The 16,898-nt window shown below is 42.5% G+C and overlaps 1 protein-coding gene across 5 annotated transcripts in view; it reads right to left on the reverse strand.

Annotated features, from left to right (window-relative positions):
• babam2.L (BRISC and BRCA1 A complex member 2 L homeolog) overlaps positions 1 to 16,898 on the reverse strand; it is a 126,494-nt gene that overhangs the window by 41,297 nt on the left and 68,299 nt on the right. For all 5 annotated transcript variants that reach the window (XM_018261884.2, XM_018261887.2, XM_018261888.2 and 2 more), the window contains 1 exon segment: positions 12,419 to 12,528. In XM_018261884.2, the coding sequence (XP_018117373.1) occupies positions 12,419 to 12,528 (110 nt within the window).

Here is a 16,898-nt window from a genome sequence, read left to right on the forward strand (position 1 = left end):
CAGTTTTGCTAATGAAGGTGAATTGCCTTTTAAGCTGTCTAACTTTTCCCAAGAGACCTGTTATCTTGTTACAATTACTTATTTGCTTATCTTGAAATTGTTACAAAAATATCTTATAAGCAGCTATGGCTGTTCTGGGCTCTCTGCCAAAAGCCAATTAAGTTAGAAACTTTGTTTCTTTTAATGGCTGTTTAGTGCAGAGAAAAACAGGAATTTCCAGTAGAAACAAGGGACTGCTCGAGGGAGGGTTGAGCAGTCAAAAGAGGGACTGTCCCTCTAAAAACTGGACAGTTGGGAGGTATGCTAAAGTGCAGACACAAGTCACATGACTGAGGCAGCTGGGAAACTGCCAATATGTCTAGCCCCATGTCAGATTTCCAAATTGAATATAAAAAAATCTGTTTGCTTTTTTGAGAAATGGATTTCAGTGCAGAATCCTGCTGGAGCAGCACTATTAAGTGATTGTGTTTTCCCATGACAGTATCCCTTTAAGAAAGAAAAGAAGATGGCGGCCGCAAACTCCCAAGGACAGAATATCCACTGAGTGGTAAGTAAAAAGTAAGGGACATTTGCCCAGGGTACTAGGTAGGTTGGGGGGGGGAGGGAGGGGGGGTCTACGTAGGGTAGGTTTTTTATGTTATGGCTTGAATTCTCCTTTAAGTAGAAGCTACAGAGGCAGGCTAGATACATGCTAATAGGGATAAGGACATGAGTGCATGAGGCTAGGCTAATTACTGCCAACGAATCAGCACAAGGAATATAACTCAGCAAATGGTCTATGAGTGACTCACAACAATATTCAGCCAGTAATTATTTTTATTATTATTATTATTATTAACCTGCACAGATTCTGACATCTCACCCCACGCCTTTACATACAATGTTTAAAGGGCAACTATAGTTAAATAACAGATGTGACCTGAATTAATTCCTGCCAGTAAAGCAGAGCAGTTTGGCTATACAATGTTTATGTAGGGCCATGTAGACATGGAGCCCAAAGACAAGCTGTAGTCCAGTAAAGTATAGGGTGAAACCTGGGGAGACTCTACTGCAATTAGGAGGGACAGACGAGAAAAGCTAGGCAAAGCAGAGCAAAGAAAACCACAATATGTCAAAATAGGTTTAAACAAAAGCTCTGACAACATTTCCAAAAGTGTACTGAATTACACGCTAGATTATAGATCAGCTTTACTGAAACGATATAACTGATCTCCCACATAGAGCAGCGTATATAACCAGCATATTCTGATACATTTGGGGAACCAGTTTCCTTCAGTATAATGAGATTGTCCCTCAGTACAGGGGGGTTCCGGTAAATGTTAAAGCAGGAGGATTACCCCTAGTGTATGGAATTTAACTGGATGAAACGGCTGACACACGTTACAAGGGAGGGAGGGAGTACAATTAAGTAAATTCAATTTAAAAACCTACATTTTAGAGAAAGGGCAAACATAGAAAACCGAAAATAAACAGAAAGTATATGATATAAAATTTGTAAATATTTGAAAATCCTGGTATGGGATCCTTGTCCAGAAAACTTAAATTACGGAAAGGCCATCTCCCACAGATAGGGTTGCCAACTGGCCAGTATTTTACCGGCCTGACCGGTAAAAATGATGGCTGATCCCAATGTTATTAATAGGGAAAAAAGATAATTATATAGGAAGGCCGGTATTTTTTTTCCAGAAAAGGTGGCAAACCTACCCACAGACCCCATTTTATCCAAATAATCCAGATATTTCAAAATGATAGTACCTTGAACTTGATCCCAACTAAGATATAATTAATCCTTATTGGGTTTATTTAATGTTTACAAGATTTTGTAGTAGACTTGAGGTATTAAGATCAAAATTACGAAAAGATCCGTTATCCGGAAAACCCTCAGTACAGGTCCCAAACCTGTACACTGATACATTAGTGAAGATAAACTGCCCCTTTAAAGGAGAACTAAACCTCCAAAGAAATGAAAACCCCTACCCTCCATAGTCCTCTATCCCTATTCCCCCTGCACAGGTGTTAATACCTGTAAATGCCCCTAAGTCTTTAATTACCCCTCGATGCAGAGTCAGCGCAGCGGAGCTCACGGGCGCCATCTTCACCGCTTCGGGAGTCTTTAGTAAGTAAGCGACATTTCGGCGCATGCCCAGTTGTAACAATTTTCCGGTCCTGAACAACTATGAATGAGCCGACAGCCACAGAAATTGCTGAAGGGACTCGAAGATTCCCGAAGCGGTGAAGATGGCGTCTGTAAACTCCGCTGTGCTGAAATGCCGCTTACTTACTAAAGACTCCCGAAGCGGTAAAGATGGCGCCCGTGAGCTCCGCTGCGCTGACTCTGCATCGAGGGGCAATTAAAGACTTAGGGGCATTTACAGGTATTAACACCTGTGTGGGGGGAAAAGGGAGGAGGGACTACGGAGGGTAGGGGTTTTCATTAGTTTGGGGGTTTAGTTCTCCTTTAAGGCACGGTGCCCAGCATTACAGAAATATCACCTCCAGGTCCCAAGCATTCTGTATAATAAATCCCCTGCCTGTATAATGCCCCAGTAATTTACATGCCTTGGTATTTGTGAGCTGCTCCCTGAGATATCTGCTCAGTGCTCTGCTACTTCATAAAATGGATTGTTCACTTTCCAAAAACTTTTTTTCAGTTTAATTGTTTTCAGAATGTTCCCCAGAAATAAACACTTTTTTCAGTTACTATTTTTTACAGTTTTTTCAAAATCTAAGTTTAAAGTTGACTGTTCGTGTCTCTGGTGTTTCAGTCTGGCGGTTTAGTAATTCAGGTGCAGACTCTGAACGGTTACAATTTAGCAACATTGAGTCGGTCCATTTCTCAGCAGCATCTCTGGAGTATTAGCAACTATTGTATCAATTCTAACAGCTGCCTGTAATGAAACCCAGAGATTCTACTCAGCAGGGACAAAGATAAGAAATGTATCAACTTAGGGGCAGGTGAATTTTCTAATTCAAAAAAATTCGAATTTTGAGGTATTTTTTGTGTACTTCGGTTAGGGAATAGTCCAAATTCAATTAGAATTTGAGAATTTGAATATCAAAATGTATCATGTACTGTCTCTTTAAAAATTAGACTGACCATTCGCCATGTAAACCCTGCCGAATTGCTGTTTTAGCCTATGAGGGACCTCCTGGAACCTATTTGGAGTCAATTGGTGGACTTTGAAAAACTGGAGTTTTTCTTGGGAAAAACTTAGATACAAATTTAAACAAATACGATATTACTTTGATTCAAACTATTTGAATATGGCCGAATACGGACCTATTCGATCGAAAACTGACAAAAAAACAAAAAAAAAAACTTCGACTTAATTTCGGTTGGTCTCTTTGAATTCGAATTTCTAAGTTTTTCAAATTCGACACTTGATAAATATGCCCCTTAAGGTATAAAGCTGCTTTAGAAGGTAAAAAATGACACTTTACACTTCACAATAAGAAAAATGGTCACACATAGAAAATAGAAAGTAATTGGAAAAGTCTTTATTTTTGGTGAACAATTTGAAACCAACTGAACAGAAAGAAAGTGTTGGAAGCTGAACAACCCCTTTTAAGGAATATTTTAATAATATGGCACTTAGCAAGTAATTCTCTGCAGAGCTAACTCCACAACAACTGTCATCACCAAACAATAGGCATATTATTTAATGAATGCACATAAAGATTGTCTCTCTGAAAATACTCAGACTATAAAACTTGACGTGTGGTACTGAAGAATAAACACTGCATTAGAGCCATCATTTCTATGAATCATTCTACTGTACTTTTATCCCCACTCTGTGTATACAAATCCTAGTTGTATAGAGTGTCTCAGTGCCAGGAAACATTCAACACCTCTAAAATGTCAAAAGGTCCCTTGGGCCTGTAGGTTGCTTTGGAACCCAATTTGTAGCATGATCGTTTTTTGTAATAAATGTTACTTTTTGTAAACTGTTCTGAAAGCAGTAACCTGATTGTTAGGGAGAGTCAATCATGGGCAGTCTAGAACTGCTACACATACATACATGAATAACGGCAAGTTATGCTTGTAGCCCCGCCCACAATCAACATGGCCGCACACCTTGGAATTTACATTAGGGTGAATGTTACCCCTTATAATACATGAGTGATACTCAGAGTTCCCTGTATAACTCAGCCTGCAGCCTTGTGCCTTTATATGGTCACAGAACCCTTAGTGTCTTCTAATATCCTTATCATTAACAGTAGGGGGTACATTATCCCTTATAATACATGAGTGATACTCAGAGTTCCCTGTATAAATCAGCCTGTAGCCTTGTGCCTTTATATGGTCATAGTGCCCCTCAGTGACTCCTAATATGCTTATTATTTAAAATAGGGGGGTACATTATTCCTTATAATACATGAGTGATACTCAGTGTTCCTTGTATAACTCAGCCTTCAGCCTTGTGCCTTTATATGGTCACAGAACCCCTCAGTGACTTCTAATATCCTTATAATTTACAGTAGGGGGTACATTATCCCTTATAATACATGAGTGATACTCAGAGTTCCCTGTATAACTCAGCCTGCAGCCTTGTGCCTTTATATGGTCACAGAACCCCTCAGTGACTTCTAATATCCTTATAATTTACAGTAGGGGGTACATTATCCCTTATAATACATGAGTGATACTCAGAGTTCCCTGTATAACTCAGCCTGCAGCCTTGTGCCTTTATTTGGTCACAGAACCCCTCAGTGACTTCTAATATCCTTACAATTTACAGTAGGGGGTACATTATCCCTTATAATACATGAGTGATACTCAGAGTTCCCTGCATAACTCAGCCTGCAGCCTTGTGCCTTTATATGGTCACAGAACCCAATAGTGACTTCTAATATCCTTATAATTTACAGTAGGAGGTACATTATCCCTTATAATACATGAGTGATACTCAGAGTTCCCTGTATAACTCAGCCTGCAACCTTGTGCCTTTATATGGTCACAGAACCCCTCAGTGACTTCTAATATCCTTCTAATTTACAGTAGGAGGTACATTATCCCTTATAATACATGAGTGATACTCAGAGTTCCCTGTATAACTCAGCCTGCAGCCTTGTGCCTTTATATGGTCACAGGAACCCTCAGTGACTTCTAATATCCTTATCATTTACAGTAGGGGGTACATTATCCCTTATAATACATGAGTAATACTCAGAGTTCCCTGTATAACTCAGCCTGCAGCCTTGTGCCTTTATATGGTCAGGAGTTTTCCTGTCTAGTATCTTTTTATGATCATTATGGTCATCAGTAGTAATATCCCTACAGTTGATAAGTTTAATGTACATTACACGACACAAATAAACCCCCGGCTAGTCGTTCCTTTGCTCTATAACACTGTATCATACTCTATAATTTACTTGTGACACAGCCCCACACAGTGTTTCTTTCCCATAGAATCAAACGATAGTTGAGCAACATTCATATCAAAGCACATAATAGGTTTAATTTTTTGCTAATGGTCTGAGAATATGTCCCCCGTCTGTCATTTATTCCCACACACTTGGTGTGCAACTCAGCAAGAGGGAAATTCAAACACAATCAATATACACAGAAGAGAAGTAAGTTGCATCTCCCTGAGAGGAACTGCATCATTGCAAGCAGTTAATGATATACTTGGACTACAAAGCTTATTGAATAAAATGCTATGCTTTTCCTTTTAGGGTCAGTCGCCTCCTCTTCTTCGGGGTGACTAATCTCCCCGATCTGCCTCCCCGCCCGCTAAAATGTAAATTGGCGGTGGGATGGCACTCGGATTGATTCGTTATCCGAAGTCGCCCGAAGTTTCCTCGTTCCCTGACCCCGATTTTCTTTTCTTACTGACCACAAGTGAGCCTGATCAAATTGGTGAATATGCTTTTATACTTACAAACTGTCCCGTTTTCCGTGGGACACTCCTGATTTTGACAGCTCAACCAGCAGCCCTGAATTATAACTAAAATGTCCCAACTTTCTCTTTGATCTCCTGCACTGAACAGCCAGAAAAAGATACAATGTTTCTAAAACTTAATTGACTTTTGGCAGAGAGCCCAGAATACTCAGAAGGTGCATTTCAATGCATTTGTAACAATTTAAGATAAGCACGTCTCTTGGGGAACCTGTGACTTGCTAAAGGGCAATTTACCTTCATTAGCAAAATTGTAATAACATAAAAACCAGTGTGTTCAAAGTTTCCTAACCTGCCAAATTTAGCAAAATTGATATGGTAATTAGGGGGTGTGGTCACAAAGTGAGCGGGGTCAAATCATTTGTGGGAAATCTTTTTTTGTACCTTTTTCTATTTCCAAAATGTCAGGAGGTATGTGGTTTTCAAAAATGATACAAAAGTATTATTTCTTTTATTGGGGTAAAGGTGGGGCACCTCTGACTTGTGAGTCCATATGAAGCTACAATGGTGGTGTCTATCACCAATACTTCTAAAATAGTTGTTACAGTGATTGTGTGCATTGTTCCCCTTTAAATACACCTCTACACATCTTCAATGAACTGCAGGAATGCCCAAAATACCAACGATGGGAAACATAACAAAGGAGCTGCAAGAAAGGGGCCAGAGCTGCACCCGCTCCTTCCAGTAAATGTGTCTCCCAGTACTCACAGTGTGGACTTTGTCTGGACTTTTGTCCGAGATTTCCCAGCAACAAAAACACTGAAAATATACCCCCACACACACCCATCCTTGTGAGCTGAGGTTAGTGCATGAGCACAGATATTCCGTGGTTACAAATGAACTGCTTTGGCTACTGGCCTTGGCCCAGACCTGCAGGAGGGGGATTTTAACTGATTATCTGCTGGAATAATGTTGAAAATTTTGGGGCAGTTGGGCTAAAGAGAAAGAGACCTCATACACACTTACTGTTTCATCCTCTGAGCATTTTCCCTCCGGACACATTTAGCCCACTGTTAACAGGGACTAAGGTGTGTTATTTACCCACCTGCTATTTGTCAAAAGAGAATGGTTGCCCCCCTTCCACTGTATCAAGCAGAAAACAACATCCCTGTAACCTGGAATTGATGTCACTACATCCCAGAAGTGACATCACTACAGGCCAAAAGTAACGTCACTACAGGCCAAACGTGACGTCACTATAACCCTAACATGATGTCACTTTAACCAAAAAGTGACGTCACAATAGAGTCCTGTAAATTTCTAAGACCCAGAACCGAACTTGCAACCCCGAACCGCAACCCGCATCTTTACCCACTTTGAACTGCTACCCGATCCGGACCTGCAACTGCCTTATCCACAACGCGACCCGCCGACCACCATCAAACCGGAAGTGAAGTTGCTGCAAACCAGAAGTGACATCATCAAACGTGGCCGATAGTCGAGAGGGCCAGAAGCACACCATGTGATGTAAGAGAGTTGTGGCAGAAGTCAGATGGGAGGGGGAGGTGAGTGGAGGGAGAGCTGCAGCAGGAAAAGACCTGCAACATGACCCGCGTCCCAGAATCCCGCTTCTATACCTGCACCTCAAAAGCCTACCCTCATTCTGCAGGGTAGCGGGTTTTTTTGGGGGTAACCACCCCGCTGCAAGACTCTACGCAGGGCAGCCATCAGGGGGTCACAGGGGAGACAGTTGTCCTGGGCCTGCAGGATTTGGTATCTAAGGGGGGCCCTGAAAATTTTGTTGTACGGGGCCCCATGATTTCTAATGGCGGCCCTGACTCTACGTCACTATAACCAAAAAGTGACGTCACTATGACCCAAACGTGACGTCACTAAAACCCAAACGTTACATCACAAAAACCCAAAAGGGACGTCACTAAAACCGAAAAAGGATGTCACTAAAACCTAAAAGTGGCATCACTATAAACCAGGAGTGACATCACTATAAACCAGAAATTACTTGTTTACAAACCAGAAGTGATGTCAGTATAAACAAGAAGTGGATCAGCTAGCTTGCTACAGAAGTGATGTCAGACATGGAGCAGGCCGAGGAAGATCAAAGCTACCCACAGATCACTCCTTGTTGAGGAGGTTAGGGATTTTCCTTCCCAAATCCTGATCATTCTGTAGGTATTCCACAGGTACCAGACCCAGTGCATGATTTTATAAACTATTTTAAATCCTAAACCAGAAAAAGAATGGGGATTAATTGAAAGCGGGTGAGGCTGAAATGCTTTAGCATGGCTGGAAGGAATTGGATGCAGGCTGAACAGACAGAGACAGAAAATGTTGGGAGATGCTGGGAAGTTTTGTTTAATTTTGCCCCATTTGGGCAATAAAATCCCATGAGTTCAGATTCAGTTCAGCGGGACAGTAAGGACTGGTACACATCTAAATCGTATCTATATTTAGAAAAGAAATGTCTGTTTATATTCTCTGCACTGTTAGTTCTGACTCTCTAAAAAATGTAGCAGAAGCCATTGGACTAGCCAGTTATGGACTCCTTGACTTCTGTGGATATCTGGTCTCTAAGGCTGCACAGCATTAATTGAAAAGCAGAGATAACTTTCTGCAGCCGTGCATTAGAATGCCAGGGGAGAGTTGTTTAAGGTGTGGTGTTGTTCAGCATGTAGGACAGCGAGGAGAAACCGCTGAGTCTGCGTTTTTTTTATTTTTTACAGTTTTTAGAGACATAAAGAACATTTCTGGATGGCGTCCCAGACTCAGGAGGGAGGCACGGCCGGGGCCCTAAAGGCTTACTTGACAGGGTTGTTTCGATAAAGAGAAAACATACGTCCTCTTCTAACAGATGTCTGTGTATTTCTCCCAACAAATATCCTTCAAACATGACAATATTTATTATACAATTATCTCTGTAAATCCCATAAAAGAGGAACGTGAGGCCGGGGGAAACACTGCCAGGTCCCTATTTTATTTCCCAACGACTGTGAATTATCTCTATTTATGCTGCTTTGGGACAGAGGGAAAGAATGCCTCTCTTGTGGTTTAACTTTGATCTATGGCTAAATGTGCGCAGACTGAAACCCAAAGTAAAACCCAAATTCCCTTTGCTCCTACCACCTTAAAGGCATACTGTCGTCATACATATCAAGGGTCGGCTTTTGCCTGCATTGTAAAATAGCACTGTCACTGTTTATGCCAGTAAAGTTATTCCAGTCTGTACAGAGAGATATCATAAAACTATGGCAGCATAGGTATTCCCCAGTACTAAGCACAATTCAGCAGGAACAGTCCAATAAGTTTGCTCATAGCCTGTACAGAGAGATACCATAAAACTATGGCAGCACAGGTATTCCCCTGTACTAAGCACAATTCAGCAGGAACAGCCCCCTAAGTTTGCTCATAGTCTGTACAGAGAGATACCATAGAACTATGGCAGCATAGGTATTCCTCTGTACTAAGCACAATTCAGCAGGAACAGCCCCTAAATTTGCTCATTGCCTGTACAGAGAGATACCATAAAACTATGGCAGCATAGGTATTCTCCTGTACTAAGCACAATTCAGCAGGAACAGCCCCTAACTTTGCTTATAGCCTGTACAGAGAGATACAATAATATGGCAGCATAGATATTCCCCTGAACTAAACACAGCAGGAAAATATAAGCATATAGTGTCCATTGAATCATGATAATTGGCAGTGGGGAGTAAGTGTGATCCACTGAATCAAGATAAAAAGCCAGGTTGGCAGATGCAGTTGTAATGCCCAGATGCTGCCGCACACACACCCTCCCTATTCTATAATAAGGAGTTTGGGGAAATTTCCAGCCTTGATGATTATAATGTTGTGGCTACTTTCTCTTCAGGTCACGGTAACATGACACAGCCAAACTGTGAGACCAGAGGATACAACCAATCACAGACAGGGGGTTTCTCCAATGAGATTTTACTGACGCACACAGATCCCTGCAGCTTCTCCTTCCCTCCCTCCCTATAGAGAGGCTGTGACTCCTGAACACATTAATGAGCTACTGCTTGGGGTCAGTTATACTGATGGACCTGTCATATGTACCCCCAACATCCCAATTATTGGTCCCTGATAATTTGGAGACATATAAAGAGCATAACAGTTTCCAGTGTCTTGTGCTGCAGAATTCACTCAGCTCTGGAATATGTCAGCGCTATAAGGGTTAGGCCACACTGGGCGTTTTGGGGAGATTTGGTCGCCTGGCAACTAATCGCCTTGTCTTTGCGGCGACCGATCTCCCCAAACGCCTTCCCTGACTCTGCGCCGGCTAAAATGAAAAAACGCCGGTGCTAATCACACGTGGTGATTCAGGCGACTTTGAAAAACGAATCGCCGCATGTGATTAGAGCCGGTGTTTTTTCATTTTAACCAGCGTAGAGTCAGGAAAAGTGTTTGGGGAGATTGGCCGCCGCAAAGACGAGGCGATTAGTCGCCAGGCGACCAAATCTCCCCAAAACGCCTAGTGTGGCCTTACCCTAAAGGGTAATAATAATCTGTGTGGGGTGAGGATTAGTAAATATTAGGTGCTGGCACCGTAGTAAATAGGGAACATTGTGTACAAATAGTAACTGACGGTTCAGCAGCTGCTTCTAACCTTATAACGAGCCCCCAGCTAGCTGAGAATGCTGGGAGATGCAACTCAACTAAAGCCTCTGCCAAATCAAATAAACTGCAGCTGATGGAGGCTACAGTGAGCGCAGAGCTGTGTCTCCCTATTGCATAAGTAGCCTTATTGCAGCCAGGGCTCGGAATAAAAGAGAGAGGGTTCATGTGAGGACATATAAACACAGAGCAGCTCGGGGTATAAAAAGGAAACGCCAGCGAGGGTTTCAGCATCAGCACATAAACAAGCATTCAGTTTCGGGTCATTGCAGAACCCTCTAAAATATCCCCGGCTGTCAGTCTGCCGGGGCGCAAAGAGGTCTTGTAAACAGGGGACTTCATTCGCTTTGGTGGCTCCCTTTGTCCTGGATACAAACAGGAATCAGACAGCGACTGGACAAGGAAAAGTGGCAGCGTCGATAGTTGGGATCTCAGTGCTGCAGATAAAATGTAACCTCTCATAGAGACAAGTGAAAGTGGATACAGTTACTAACTATCAACCCCAAAAGCTACTTTTGTAACAATAGGCCTGAGGATGTGCACATAATGCAGCCCAACGTGTGCTAAATAAGGGAACTGGGCACCATAAGGAGATGCCAGGCTCTGTTTTATGTTGTTAGATTTGTTTTGGCAGTTTGAGTGAAACACACCAGGTACTTCCTACAGATGGTCTTCTCCGAATCCAAACTCGTAGCAGTTCTGATCCTGCCAGTCTGTATCTGCAGCACAGAGTGTTATGTACCCTGACACCTTCATGCCTAACACATCGTATTAATGATACTGCCAGTCTGTATCTGCAGCACAGAGAGTGGCATGTACCCTGGCACCTTCCTGCCTAAAACATAGTATTACCAATCCTGCCAGTACCCTGGGACCTTCCTGCCTAACACATAGTATTACTGATACTGCCACTCTGTATCTGCAGCACAGAGAGTGGCATGTACCCTGGCACCTTCCTGTTGCTTTTTACTGCCAGTAAATCAATTCCAATTCTTGTCAGCCTTTTCTTTACCAATTATTTATTTAGTCTAACCTTGTACAAAAGCATTTAAGGAACAATTTAGATCTCTATAAAATTATATTACATATAACAGTTAATGCGTAAAACCCTGCTTCATGTACATAAACCATTTTCACAATATACTTTTTTACTAGTATGTGCCATTAATTAATCATAAATAGAAAATTGGCATTTAAAAAATAAGGGCCACCCCCTGGCATTGTAGGATTCACGGTGCACACAAACATACCAAACAAACTATGCTTGCTAGGTTACATGAGCCAATTAACAGACAGAGTTCTGTTTTGCTTCCATACTTCTTCCTGATACAGTTAGAGCTGCAGTATTTCTGGTCAGGTATCTCTGAGGCAGCACACAGGCCATCATGAAATGGGGGTTCAATGCAAGAGATGTAAATGGACAATATTTACTAAATATATATTCCAGTTTGGTAAGATTCTTTCATATGCCCCTTAATTTGATATACAGTAAACGAACTGTTACTAGTGTTGCCACCTGGTCGGTATTTTACCGGCATAGCCGGTAAAACACCAGCAAAGGCCGGTATTACAAATTTACCGGCAATGTAGCTGCCGGTAAATTTGTAATACATCAAACAAATGCCCGTGGCCTGCACCCTGCCCAGTAAAAACGTACCTTTTTGCTGCTGGCTTGAGTCCAAACGCGCGATGTGGCCCCGCCCCCTTTGACATCACAACTGTCCCAGCCAATCACGTGCCATGGATCCACCCCCTTAATTGTCGCGACCCGCCCCTTTGCAGCCAGTGCCCACCCTTTTACACCCGGCCGCTCCAACAGCCGGTAGAGATTTGTTTGAAAGGTGGCAACCCTATCTGTTGCTAAAGTATTCATTTTGGGGTATAGTTTTTCTTTAAGGAATGGCTTTTCCAATTTCCTATTTACTTACTGCTCAATTCGCGGAGACAGGAACAGCTTGGGGAAAACCTGAGTGGCTTCTGCGTCCTCAAAACTGACTGACAGAAGAGCAACATCCTCCCCTGGGTCTTCATTAGAGTCCTAAACACAGAAAGAGAGAGGGGGGGGGTCAGTATAAGGCATTAAAAGGGGTTCATGGTGGCAATTTCTCTGGTACTGTGCTAAATACAGAGAAAAGGAATGTTCCGGGCATTATACATATACCATATGTATACAAATACAGTGTTTACTGTTTTATATACAATACTGTCACGCAGTGCATGTAGTGTGCTGTTGGCTCCTTACATCGCTCATGTATTACTATATGTCCTGTATGTCAGTGATCTGTTACCACAGTTTTTATTGGATGGGGCCAAACTCGCCTGTCTAATTCCAGACTTACATTTACACATATCTGTCATATTTTACAGCCTTATCACTTTGCTCAGTATGCCAGAGCACAAATAAAAAGGTTTTTGTTCCATGATTTGCCCCATTAGCTAAATCCCCCAGTAACTGACACTGCTCTGGGGCAGAGAGAGACAGACAAACAGGACAGCGAGTATACACATCACACATGAAAATGCAGATTGGAAGTTGCACATTTATAGGATTTAGGGTTTGGGCCAGAGCCCTGGGTATATAGCCCATTCCTGCAGTCTTGTTTTTATGGCACAAACGAACACACAGCGAGCAGTAACCGATACTCTGCAAAGTGCTGATTCGATCAACGACATGATGCAAACCAAAGAAAATAAGTGCCGATTCAACAGAACCACCAATAAATGGATTTCATTACACAAAAATAACCCAGATGGATGAAATAAATCTGCCCCGGTGCCTGGAACATGTCCCAGAGTTGCCCTCTTCAGCGTGGCAAGGAGGCATTAGGGCACCCAGTAAGCCCCAACTGGAGTCCAATGTAAGAGAAATATCTGCAGGAATGGGCAATTTAAAGGGTAAACAGATTTCTTCTGTTGTCCAGTTTCCCCTGGCTTCAATGTAACTTTTTAAAAAATGCCACTGATTTAATTTCCTAGGATGATAATGTGGCCATATACTGGCCAATCAGCATACAGGTAGACAGATACCCTACAAGGAACCAGACAGAGTAGGGCCACTTATCTATCATTCCATATGTTCTACTTCTCTTCACTTTGCCCTCTCCTGATGTACCATGCACTGGCCAACAGGGGACATCAGCAGGTGAAAACACCTTAATAAAAATAACTGACCAAAAATGATGGGCGAAATACAAAAACGTCTTTGGGCGTCAACATTTATTTGAAGCACAACATTTTTTTCTCTCATTGGAGTCTATGGGCGTAATTTTTCGGCAAAACTTGCCGAAATATTTCTCTCAGGCTCAGCTCTACTGACCAATACACAGAAATCCAAATGTATAGCAAAGGAATGTTCTGGGCACACAGTATGCTAAGTAGGGATAAGCAGCAATACAATGAGAAAAACAAAAATAACAGTGGGTATGTAAGGCAGACGTTATGGCTGGCAGCAGTAGAGGAAGCGGAGAGAGAGGAAAATGCCATAAAGAACAGGAAGCTGCCTGGTTGCTGCCATAAAGAACAGGAAGCTGCTCGGTTGCTGCCATAAAGAACAGGAAGCTGCTCGGTTGCTGCCATAAAGAACAGGAAGCTGCTCGGTTGTTGCCATAAAGAACAGCTGCTCGGTTGCTGCCATAAAGAACAGTAAGCTCCTCAGTTGCTGCTACACCAGGAAGCCCTGTCTGCAGACATTATTCTCTGTAACAGTGACGACACTGTGGCTTATTATGGGGTGTCATCTCTCTGACCAACAGCAGAATTAACACATATAATATATGACATATTAATATAGAATAAGCACCTGAGATAAAACCCTGTGTCCCTGTTGGTGCTGGTTTGTTCCAGAAGTGAAGAGGGTGAGTGTGAGGGCGGAGCCAGTTATTGCCCTGGTTCATGCATGGCTCATCAACACTGGGAAATTTGCCTGTGGGCAGTAACCTAGGGCAACCAATCACGTTGTTGCATTAGTTGTTCACTGATTGGCTGCTATGGGTTAGTGCCCACAGGCAAAATTTCTCAGCGTCCAGGCCCGGATTTGTGGAGAGGCCACCAAGGCCCGGGCCTAGGGCGGCAGGATTTTAGGGGGCGGCATGCTGCCCAACCACACCCACATTGGTTCACAAACACTGGAGAGGCGCAGGAGATACAATCGTTTTTAAAATATCCTGTTGGCCAAACCCCATTTCTCTGGTCCTAATGATGAAAATGTGATTGAATAAAAGGGTGGGGACGGGGCAACGAACGACAGTGGGCCTAGGGGCGCCTGCAATGAAAATCCGGCCCTGCCAGCGTCGATAAATGAGCCCCAGCGTTTCACAGTTTTGTTAGGAGCAGAATTATGGGTCTCAGCTGTGTCAAGGGATAAAAACAGAAAACAGATGTAATTTTCTTACCTCATGGGTGGGACTTATCCATTAGAGGTGTCCAAAAATGTTCTAATTTCTAGATTAGGAACAGTAACATCAGTAACAGTAATGCAAATATAATGCAGTGTTGCCCTCGACTGGTAAAACTGCTGTGTTTGCTTCAGGAACACTACTATTGGTTATATAAATAAGCTTCTGTGTAGCAATGGGGGCAGCCATTCAAAGTAGAAAAGGCTCAGGTTACACAGCAAATAGTAGATAAGCTCTGTACAACATAATGGTGTTATCTGTTATCCACTATTTAACCTGTGCCATATAGCCTTTTTTCAATTACCAATGACAAATAAGAGATATGGGGAGCACTACTTAGACTACTTCAAGTGTTGTTGCATACGGTGGTGCTATTCCTTAGACGTACGGCCACGCCCACATTCAGCAAAATTTCACAGGAAAGCAAGCACTTCACCACTTCTTGCTGTGCAAATAATCCTTTATGTCAGTATAGAACAACGTTTCGGGGGGTTTGAACCTAACCAAGGGAGGCGCAACGCCCCCAAAAGTGCTTGCCTTTCCTGTGAATTTTTTTCAATTTCCACCATGGCTACACAGCAGCTTGTTCATATGAACTATAATAGTGACAAACATACCAGTTTTACCAGTACAGAGCAAGACTACATGATATTTCATTACTTTAAAACACTATCATTTTTTGGTGTTACTGTTCCTTTAAGCATCTTGCAGCGTGAGGGATTCAAAATTCCACCCAAGGGATATTAGGGGGAGGGATGAAGATATAGGGCTAGTGACTGGGCAATAGGTGCCTTACTATAAACTTACACACACTATTCCACATTTACAGCCCCTATCCCTGATCCAGAACTCTGTAATTACAGACAGTTTCACATAAAGACAACTCTTCCCTAAGATTCATTGTTCCTTTTGATCCAGAATCAGTTTTGTTCTTCAGATCATATCTGCCCTTTGAGAGGACTGACCTTGCTATGGCCAGTGAGTGGTGAGGTTAATCCGCTGTGGAATGTGCAACTGGTGGACATTATGCAAACAAATCCTCCTTACCGTAAGGTAACTGTGGGATTTACTGGAACCAGGGATTAAATTCAGTCAGGCGGCTACTGGGCACTGTAAAGGAAAACATCTGTGCTGCACAGACACAATAGCAAGAATCTGTTTCCTTTCCCACTTGGAACGGCTGAACTACATCATATACTTAGCAATGACTGTGTGGGAACTAAAACTGAAAACGAAAGGGTCAGGGAAGAGTCATTTCATGTGCTTAGTACTTGGGAATACCTGTACTGGCTTAGTTGGATGGAACCTCTCTGTAGAGACGATGAGCAAATTTAGGGGGCTGTTCCTGCTGAATTGTGCTTAGTACAGGATAATACCTATGCTTCCATAGTTTTATGGTATCTTTCTGTACAGACTATGAGCAAATGTAGGGGCTGTTCCTGCTGAATTGTGCTTAATACAGGGGAATACCTATGCTTCCATAGTTTTATGGTATCTTTCTGTACAGACTATGAGCAAATGTAGGGGCTGTTCCTGCTGAATTGTGCTTAATACAGGGGAATACCTAAGCTGCATAGTTTTATGGTATCTCTCTGTACAGACTATGAGCAAACTTAAGAGGCTGTTCCTGCTGAATTGTGCTTAGTACAGGGGATTACCTATGCTGACATAGTTATAATGGTATCCCTCTGTAAATGCTATGAGCAAACTTAAGGCCCCATTGAGGACTGCATTGTTTTGTTGATGAGGTCCTATTTCTCCTCGTTGTGCCCTAGGGCTTACGTTCGGATCAACCCGATATCGCCCACCTCAAGGTGGGCATATAGGGAAGAGATCCGCTTATTTGGCGACCTCACCAAACAAGCGGATCTCCATATGTATGGCCACCTTTACTGACTGACGGATATCAGAGAATCTGGTATGAACTGCCTTTCATACCAAAGCTCAGTCTAATGCTTAATGATTTGGGTAGATCAGCAATTAAACTGATTTCATTGAATATATGGTTGTCTAG

This window comes from Xenopus laevis, chromosome 5L, assembly GCF_017654675.1.
Source record: "Xenopus laevis strain J_2021 chromosome 5L, Xenopus_laevis_v10.1, whole genome shotgun sequence".
Taxonomy (NCBI): domain Eukaryota; kingdom Metazoa; phylum Chordata; class Amphibia; order Anura; family Pipidae; genus Xenopus; species Xenopus laevis.